The sequence below is a fragment of the Dipteris shenzhenensis genome, chromosome 22, assembly GCF_047967505.1.
Source record: "Dipteris shenzhenensis isolate YYH24624 ecotype China chromosome 22, Dip_SZ_1.0, whole genome shotgun sequence".
Classification (NCBI taxonomy): domain Eukaryota; kingdom Viridiplantae; phylum Streptophyta; class Polypodiopsida; order Gleicheniales; family Dipteridaceae; genus Dipteris; species Dipteris shenzhenensis.
This window is the reverse complement of record NC_141617.1, coordinates 44,442,867-44,453,250: the sequence shown is the minus strand read 5'-3', so window position 1 is coordinate 44,453,250 and position 10,384 is coordinate 44,442,867. Positions and strand designations below refer to the sequence as shown.

Below are 10,384 nucleotides of genomic sequence, written 5' to 3'. Positions count from 1 at the left end.
CAAAGAAGACTAAGGGATGCAAGCCAATGTTCATAAGAACTCAATGTACAATGAAACCTCCAGTTTTTAAATATAGTGGAGAGATTTATGTTTACCGTTAATTATTAAAAAATTTTATGTTTTAATCATATTTTGTCTTTAAAACCTAGGCAAAACCTCTCAAGTGGAAAGTTTGAAGGCTTCCAAATGCAACGAGGGGCTGGTAGAAGCTTGGATCAATACATGAGTTCATGATTATGCGAGAAACAAACATTTAAGATATACATGAAAAGGCAAACCTTATACAGTACTGGAGGTGGGGAAAAAGTAGTGGCAAATTGCCAAACTCACCCATTTGAAGACTGACTGAGAATGCGTCAGGTAAAGGCAAACATTGAAGGTGATGGTATGAGGACGAGGAAAGCAAAACACCCGACAGGACGAAGGCCTGTTTGATCAGTTGAAGCAGGGATCCTTTCATGCACGTTATCGGCTGGTCTAGTGCAGAAAGCTAAGGATATGGTATACGCTGAAGTGGAGCGATGATCTCAGATAGTTTGCCTGCATGGACGGGAAAGTACTGTAAGAAGAGGAAGGACGTCGATAGTGAGCGAGTGCAAAACAAGGAGAAGGATTAATATTGCGAGCGATGAGCAACATGTAGGATGAAGCGAGGGAAATAATTGTAAGACTGGGATCAACGATGAGCGCGATTGCGAAACAAGGAGAAGGATGGCAAGAATACGCAGTCGGATAAAGCGTCAAGTGGCCTTGTTGAGGGAGGAGAAGTGCTCGGTGATGTTGTTGCCTCTCACGACCGGTTTGAACGTCGTGAAGGAATCGTAGCGCAGGAAGAGACAGGCGAGGAAAGTTTGCGAAAGCAATGGCGCCAGATCGAAGGCTGGACATTGCTTGTTGGCTGTGGAAGCGTGGCCATCTGCAGGTCCGTTCCCCCACAGCACATAGCGCACCAGCTTCTTCCCTTCCTCCCCCATGAACCTCTTCGCTATGAAGCTCTCCGGCTCGTTGAACACCTTCGGATCTCTCTCCGCAAACGGCTGGCACCCTCCTATGATCTCTCCCTTCTTCACCTCGAACTTCGCATCGTGCGATTCTATCACCAGATCTTCCTTCGCTACTGCGTATTGATATGGCACCGGCGGTGCCATCCTGAACGCCTCGTACACCGTCGACTTCACCAGCTCCATCCGCCTCACCGCCTCCGCATTCAGCTTTCCACCTTCTGCCTTCACTGCCTCCCTCACCTCGCTCGCTAGCTCCTCGTGTAGCTTGTGCCCCGCCCTCCCAACGTAGCCCACTAGCGTCGGGAGAAATAGATTCAGCCCCCCGAACGCGTTGAACCCCAGGAAAAAGATGATGTTGTGTAAGGCGTCTTCCCTCTCCAGGCCGTACTTTGTCTCGGCCAGGTCCAGCAGCTCGCCGGCGTAGGTTTTGAAGAACTTGACTATTCTGTTGTAGAAGATGGAGATCAAAAAGTAAGGGATGGGGAAGGTGTGTATGAGGAGCTCTTCCAGCACATGGGGGAGTCCTCCGCTGGCGATCGGAGCTAGCTGAGGATCTAGCCATGCCTGAAACAAGAAAGGACCTCGAGTCTTGAGACTAGCTTCTCCCGGGGCAGTAGGATCGCGTCCAACAATGGTTTTCAGCAGCACGTTCAGAGCAACATGCCCAGATTGGGCGTTCACTTCGGCCTTCCCCTTCCTCTTCAGCTGCTCCTCCCAAACGGGGAAGATCTCCTCCATGGCCTTCTGTGTCTCAGGGACCCATTTGCTGGCGTTCGATCTTATGAGATCCATGATCATAGACTTGATCTTCGTGTGCCGTTCCTCTGAGGGATCGAGGTAAATGCACGGCCGGATACCGCCATAGTAGGAGGTACTGGGCATGTAGTTGGCTAGAAGCACATTCTTCTTTTCCACCTGTAAATGATTTCCATACGATGGCCATTGAGTCGAAAAGGCAAAATCTCGCCATGCTGTTTTTTACAACAAGCTCAATTTGTCCCTTTCCAAAACAGCTGAGACATATGCTTGAACGCCGCTAAAATATTGACTGATGATTAGTAGTTTACCTTGCTCATGTCGAAGAGGATAGGAAAGCTCTTCTGATCCAGCAGCATGATCACCTTGCTGGTGGGAAACCCGGGCGGGCTGGGAGCTACATTCACTCTGAAGACAGTGCTCTGGAACTTCTTCAAACGGGAAGCCCAGAACTTGGTTTCTCCTTGGAACCAGAAGAAATCAAGCCGGTCTTTGATGGCCCCGAAGTAAGGCAAGCCATAGCTACCAGGGATCTTCTTGAGGGGTAGGGAGGAGGGCTGTTCGTTGGGGGGAAGGGCTGAAGAGCCGTCCATGGTTGCAAGCAGGAAGGCAGAGACAAAGGTGAGAACAGAAGCTTGGAAAGGTGAACGTATCTATGAGAATCAAGATGAAAGGAAAGAAGACATGTTGAATCAGAATACGAGGCAGTGGGAAGAGGGAAAAAAAAAATTACTTGAAAAAAAAAGGAGGATAAAAATCAATGGAAGCAGCAACAACGGAGTGTTAAACTTTGTAAGTGAGGAATCAGGATTCAAGATGGTGCTATCAAAGAAAGCGAAATGCCAGCACGCAAGTTACGGCGAGGGATCAAACTGTGGGATGCAAGAGGACTTAGTGGGTTTTTGCAACATGGAAAGTGATCCAATGTCGCTATAAAGTCAGAGAGTGTCACTGCGCTGAGATGACAGATCCCGGACGATAATGTAAATATAATATAATTTTACAAATCGAAGCCCTACCGAGGCACGGGGTCGATAATAACTTCGAACAAAACTCAGGAAATACACAGACGAATGTCCGAAGCACGCTAAAAAATCTTGTTGGATCGATCGATCACAAATGATGAGATGTCTGATGGGTGTTTGCGTAGGATACGTAACAGCAGACGATTCACGAGATCACCATCCTCATATAGAGTCTTTATAGACGACGTCTGGAAACAATGTGTGAGCGCTCTAACTTTGTGATCGACTGTAGTCTGTGAGATGTCGGTGCTGTTTATTTATGGTGCCCACTGCCGCCTGCTCTGAATGGACACATATAAAAAGAAATATGAGCCCACGAATCGTGGGTGATGGGAATCATGGGACTCGAGAGATGGTGAGAAACGTTGACGCGATTAATGAAAGCACGAGCATTGAATGGGGGAAGTAGAATGGAATTTGGAAAGCTTTAGTTGTGCAAACTGGAAGAGGTCAGAGATCGTGAGTGATGACGAGAAGACCAAACCAAAGGACTGTTTCCAAATCCCAAAGCCAACTTATTTCAAATTTCAACGTGTTCCAAATCTAAACTTCAAACTTTGGGCCATCTTCCCAAACTCGTTTGGCTACCGCCTCGCCTTTTCACACCAAACATGGGCTACTGCCCTTTCATAAATTCAAGGAGCCGTCATTCCTGAAGGATGGTCTCAACTCTCTTCCCGCGAACAACTTTGATTCGAGGATGGTGGTAAAGTTTGACTAGTCAATCCTTGGGCGAGGGGAGGTGTCAGACGATCCTCCCTATCACCGGACAACTTTTTCCCTGGGACAAGTCAGACAAAGTTTGGATCCTTGGCTGAGCAAGTGGTCTAAACCCACCCTTAGGTTGGGTTCACAAAGGGTGGACCACATACCTCATGAGAAAGAGAAGGCCGGAAATATGTTTGACATGAGAATATGCTTGGCATAGTGATTTGTGACCGCATTGGCAAAGTTTCATGCATTCAAAAGCTCAACAACCAAGCTTGTCCATGCTCATGTCAAATCTTATAGTACTATCCGAGTATTTTTTAGAAACATGGCCAGGCACTGTAAATGTATTGGTCCAATGAGCATGATAACCCTTTACCAACCAATTTCAAAGGATGTTTACTGCTTTAGCCAAACCCAACGTTAGCTCAGCTCAAAATCCCCTCATGAGCTCCCCCCTTTACCAAGGAGCACCCACCCATCTACAATGCAAGGAGCCAATGAGGATGCTTAGTCAGAGAGGATGGACACACGCTCTTTACACACATCTAACCAACAAGAGATTGGGTCCTGCCCATGTTTCGCCTTTGCTTGGGTAGGGGCTCTTGGCCACCCACAATGATGGTCACCCATTTTTACAACCAATGAGGTATCAAGAATGGGGTATTTAATACATTTTGTTACACATGGACAATTTAATGCAAATGCCTATGCCCAAGTTGTGGATAGCATTGTGTGCAAGGCCTACGCCCAAAGTCATTTATGATTGCCCACAACATGGGCAATGGGATGGGCAATGATTGGTCTGTGATTGGTGTGTGTAACAACTTTACTCCCAAGCTTGGAAGTCTAGCAATGCAATGTTCAAGCTAGCATTGAAGAAACCCTCCCCCATGGAGGCTTCACCAAACTTCAAACTAGCATTGATAAGACTTGCATGAATATTGTAGGCTAGTTCATACATTTGCATGAAAGATCAAGTCTTCCAACAAATCACAATGCTTGGGCATTGTAGTGATGTGCTAGGATTCCATCAAATAGCAGTGCAATGCTATGACAAGGAGGCTATAGCGTTGGCTAGGGGCATGAAAACACAGTTACAATGGCCACCTGTACTCAATTAGAGCCACCAGCAAGCCTAGGGAAGTGTTCTCTCATGCAATGGGACATTAGCCTTGTTGAACAATTGCGCACATTCAAATCCCCTTGCGAATGGTAACTTTAAGCTATTCTTGGGCTATTGCCCAACCCTTCCTAAGATGTGTGATATTGGTGTGTCTCCATTCGTTTTTCTTTTTTATTAAATTACAAAGCCTCCATGATCATCATGGAGATGATTGGGGTTCAATGCCTAAGTTAACACCATTTTCATTGTCATTGGGGTATTTTTTTCCCAATTACAAGCACCTTAAATTTCTATTGTGAAATGAAATAGCAGAAAAGCTACAATAATGTCATTTTTTATACAAAGTACCTAGTATATATGAGACTTTTTTTATAAACGAAAAATTCTTATAGATAATGCTTTTCACGGAAAAGACAAGGTCATTATGAAATTTAAGCATTTAGACGTCCATCAAACCCAAGTGCAATCCCCCCCCCCCCTAGAATCTAAATGGTGAGTGGAGTCCAAATCCTTAGGATTTACCTAACTTTTGTGAAATTTGAATGTCACTAGCTGTTTGAGCAGAATCCAACACCTTGACAAGTGCCCATTGATAGTGATGAGAGCACGAATGCTACTAGGAGTAATTTCTTTGGTGAGATAAGAGTGAGCTTTAAAAAAAATAAATGAATAAAAATAAAAATGTCGGATAGGTCCTTTTTGGCAGGGCTGACCATCCCCCTAAGATAAGAGTAAGTTTTTGAAGATACAAGAAGACTTTACCACGCCCTTCTTTGAAAAGACATTCTTTAAATGAAAATATTCTAATATAATATTTAAAACGTTACAAGATAAAGGCAGAAAACATAAATCTGAATCTCCATTGAAACATTGTAAACAAGGTGGTGCTAAAAGTAATCTTCTTGAGGAAGCCACGGCAGCCCAGTGGAAGGGCTACTAGCCTACCTGGGTGGTGGCCCTCATTCGAATTCCTAGGGGGGTAGAGGCAGGGCAGCGTCCCCTCAAAAGCCTCAACCGGGTGGGTGAGTTGGGTGGGTGAGTCAGAAAAGAAAGAAAGTAATATTATTATTTCACAAGCTTACTTCTATAAATGGATATTTTAAAGGATGTAAAGGGCATTAAATTAAAAATGTGCCCTTAAATGCTTCAAATTTAATGCATGCAGGTTTCTTTTGGGTCTTTAGCCAATGGATAATGTCTATGGACCTTGTACTCAAAGTAGCCCTTGCAACTAATGTCATGAATCACTTGCCATAGAATATGATCTCCACTGTTAGCCGTTCAATAGATTTATTAAATGAAAATAAGTTAAGAAAACTAAATATTTCCATGCATTTCCCCCCATTGCCCATATCATTTTTCAATGTAAGGGTCTCCATCCTCAAAATGTAGCCATGATTTTGATTCTTGGGCCCAATTAAACTAATGTTTTTTGTTCTTGATGTTGCTTCGTAGAGCGCTCTGTTTAATATCACAACCCATGTTCTTCACTCCCATGGTAATACGTGAATACATGCATTTGTTGCCTTCAAGGCCTAGCCCTCTTGGAGGTTGTGTAGGAGCCACAAGAAGGGGGAAGGAGAAAGTGAGGCCTCAATCGAGGACCATGTGCCACGGGCCTCTCCTTCCTCTACAAGTTTGCCACACTCCCTCCTCCCTCATAAATAAAGTCCCCCATTCACAAGGTTGTGAGGCCCCACACCCATTTAATAAATGCTCTCAAGTAAAAAAGAATCAAGGTCTAAAAAAGTCTCAAATTGGTTAGAAAATTGTTGGACCCCAATTGGCAATCTAGTCTATGATCTATCATCGGTGAGATTGCACATGGGAGGTGAGGTATCTCCACTTTTATTTCTTGGTTTGATACATTTTATTTGGGAGAGGCCATTAAAAATTCTAGGGACCCCTTTAAAACATTCGAAAGAAAAGAAATGCTCTCACCATGTTGATGATGTCCTCGACAAGAAGCATGGATGATTTTTTTCAACTTAGTTTCATTAAGAATCTAAACTTTTATATTGGTGTTGAAAGTTTGTATGTCCTAATAAAAATAAAAATTTGAAAGATTCTCCAGGATTTGAAACTTTTATTCAAAAAAATGTTTCATTGCTAGGATGGATACTTTTTACTTCAAAATTCAAAAGAAAATATATAAAAGTGTACTACATCCTATCAATATTGTGAAACTAAAAAAATGGACTTGATAAAATTTCACCAAAATATTATCTTAATATATAACCATAGCTTTGATAAAAACATCCATGACAAGGAGAAACACTTGGATAATTTAACTTATATATATTTCATGCCAAGGATGTTTTTATCAAAGCTATGCTTATGTATTACTATAAAATCTTGGCGAAAGTTTTCAAGATTATTTTTTTAGTTTCACAATATTCGTAGAATGTAGTACTTTTATATATATTTCTTTGGAATTTTGAAGGAAAAAATTTAAATCCTGGCAAAACTTTAAATTTTTTTAAATAAAAGTTTCAAATTCGGGCGAATGTTTCAAAGATTTATTTTTATTAAGGCATACAAACTTTCGACACCAATATAAAAGTTTAGCTTCTTAATGAAAATAGCTTGAAAAAATCATCCATGTTTCATGCATATTGAATGTTAAATCTTGTGGGTCATTGTGTACATGATTTTTAATATTTAGGGAGTATGTAGGCAACCTTCATATTTAATAACAATATTCATAAACTATGAAGTTTATGTATGTCAAGCCTTATGATTGAGTTTGAATATTTTACTTCTTTCAAACTTCTTAGGAAATTAGCACCAAGCTCTTATAATGTAAAACTCTTGAAGTGTTTTTCAAATTCTCGTGGCCTTGTTATTTGAAATGCTTTATAATGTCTCTCTTGTTATTTAAAACCCTTGAATAATGAAAATGGAATGTCTCTCTTTTCTTACTGTAGACGCAAAATGTAACATTTTAATTTTAATTTTAAAAAACCATTTATGAAAATTTTAAAATAGATACTAAGTTTGCATACCCAAAATAGATGATAGATTGTTGTGATACTAGTGTCACATCTACATTCAAAGAAGGCTTCTCACATGCTAGCACTTAGCTATGGATTTGGCTCTTGTAGGCTCTTTTTCATGGGGTCTCCATGTGGAGAATAGAATCCTAAATCCTAGCCCAATTTTGACACCTTTTTTCATCCTCAGGGGTCATATGCATAGCCCTCTCATGAGCATGCTTTGTTATGGGAGTACCTCTACACCCCTCCATCAGTCCCTATACCTATGAATGTCCCTAGGTCTTAGCCTTGATTATTGTAAGCACAGTCCAACCCTCATGATTCTCCACACTACCTTAACCAAGCCTTAGGCTAACATAATAGCATTCTCACCCATAAGCACAATGGAGTTGAGTCATGGGTCCTTACAAAAACTATGGATCTTGGTGGATGCAATGCCAGTCGCATAGATGAGGACATGGCTATGCTCCCCAATGAGCTCGCATGTCTACTTATCATAGTGAATATTCTTCTCATCATTGATGCAATTGAAACCCATAGTGCCTATGGATGAAAATATGTGATGGGGTGATTAAAGGCAGTAAGAATGGTAAACTACAAAAGGGGAAGAAGGAAATGTGCCAAGCTACACAAAAGGAAAATAGAGAGCATCTGTGTGTGTGTGGGGGGGGGGGGAGGAGATGCTAGGTAGTAGAGCGGTGCCAAAAGAAATGGTTGATGCTCTCTCTATGCCAGGAGCAATGCACACAATGTGCACATGCAATATATTGGTTGACCAACGTCGGCCCTAATGGTTGGACCTCTAGCAAAGAATGCCACAATGCCCATGTGCAATATGCTATTTGACCAAAGTCGTCTCTAATGGTAGGACACCTAGCAAACAATGCCACCTGAAAAGCTTTTGCTTTAAGGAAGACCATTCTTCCATATGTTTCACACACACACACACACACACACACACACACACACACACACACACACACACACATACACACACACATGTGCATGCACACATACATGTGCGCACACACACGTGTACCCACATGCACAAATGCACACACATGCAGACACATGTGCACATACTCACACACACACACATATATATATATTTGGTGAAATCGAATCAATAATTGCTATTTACAATCCTCGCCACCAAGTGTGGTAGCTAGAAGCAACAGGAAGTCACTTCTAAAAGATGTAGATAAATGTCACCTATATGATAACGTTACATCATAAAAGGATGTATGTAAATAATGCCTAAATAATATGTAGGAATCTAAAGGAGCATGAGAGGAGATGGTATAATTTGTAGCATGATAAATGGTCTATTATGCAATAAATCTAACCCATGAAAACAAAGGGCTATAGTCAACTCAAGAGGAGTGAAATCTGCCAAAATTTTAAAAATGCTTGAAAGAGTATGCAACTTGGATGAGAATCCGAATCCCATCCGATAGGGTGAAAAGGAGATCCTTGGTAGTTGAATAAGTCCATAAAAGATGTAGAGGTTTAAGTGAATTAAGTTAGTGTATTAGTTAGAGACAAGGCGATGATGGGGTTGGACGAGTAATCATTAAAGGTAATTGTATCTTTCGTAGGGGCATCTTGATGACCTGGCAATATGTCTAGAGATAAGCTTGCACTATCTACCCTAAGTGATCTAATCTAACCTTCATTTTGAGAAGCTAGCCTTGCTTTTCAATTGACTTTGCTTTCTATTTGGAATTCTTTGCTTCCTTAGGACACGTTGTCTCTGTGTCTGTGTGTGTGTGTGTGTGTGTTTGCATCGTTTAAGACAAGCTACATTTTCAAAATCATTGAAACCATTCCGATCTGATAGTTCATGAATTCTTTGCTTCCCTTGGGACACATTGTGTGTGTGTGAGTTTGCATCGTTTGAGACAAGCTACATTCATTGAAACCATTCTATCTTATAATTCATGGACGCTTAGATTCTTAGGAGGGAAAAACTGAACTAAGAACCATGTTTTTTCAAAAAGGTAATGGAGGCGAGAGAGAGAGAGAGAGAGAGAGAGACAGAGAGAGAGACAGAGAGAGAGAGAGAGAGAGAGAGAGAGAGAGAGAGAGAGAGTATTGACGGATTTATCTCTCCATATGTTTGCATTGTTTAATGACTATTTCATTGCATGCGCCGAAAACAAAAGAATATGGATTAAATCAAATATAAAGGAAATGGGGAGGGGGGGATAAAGGTGTAAGGCATTAGCTTAATTTATACGTGGGGGTGTATGTCATTACGTATTTCTATGAGAGAGAGAGAGAGAGAGAGAGAGATGTATAGTTATACGAGCGCCCTTGAGCATCTATCTTCTATCTATTGCCTTCCCTTCCTTGCCTCATCCCATGCTCCTCCAGCACATTAAAAAAATCACTTCAAACATCCACTTTGAGACGTAACTGAGCATCATCGGCCCGAGAGAGAGAGAGAGAGACACACAGAGAGAGAGAGAGAGAGAGAGAGAGAGAGAGAGAGAGAGAGAGAGAGAGAGTATTGATGGATTTATCTCTCCATATGTTTGCATCGTTTAATGACTATTTCATTGCATGCACCGAAAACAAAAGAATATGGATTAAATCAAATATAAAGGAAATGGGGAGGGGGGGATAAAGGTGTAAAGCATTAGCTTAATTTATACGTGGGGGGTGTATGTCATTACGTATTTCTATGAGAGAGAGAGAGAGAGAGAGATGTATAGTTATACGAGCGCCCTTGAGCATCTATCTTCTATCTATTGCCTTCCCTTCCTT

At 41.6% G+C, this 10,384-nt stretch overlaps 1 protein-coding gene across 2 annotated transcripts; it reads right to left on the bottom strand.

Moving 5' to 3' along the window:
* Positions 1-205: 205 nt before the first annotated feature.
* Positions 206-2,612, bottom strand: LOC147888154 (divinyl ether synthase CYP74M3-like). 2 transcript variants are annotated; one of them, XM_087393577.1, is made up of 3 exons: positions 2,072-2,612; positions 725-1,919; positions 206-540 (listed from the first exon to the last, which is right to left on the bottom strand). In XM_087393577.1, exons 1-2 carry the CDS (start codon positions 2,351-2,353, stop codon positions 741-743), a joined length of 1,461 nt encoding a protein of 486 aa, XP_087249703.1. In that variant the 5' UTR covers positions 2,354-2,612; the 3' UTR covers positions 206-540; positions 725-740. The 2 variants fall into 2 exon arrangements, with proteins under 2 accessions (XP_087249703.1, XP_087249702.1); XM_087393576.1 differs by having other exon boundaries at positions 206-1,919.
* Positions 2,613-10,384: the final 7,772 nt, after the last annotated feature.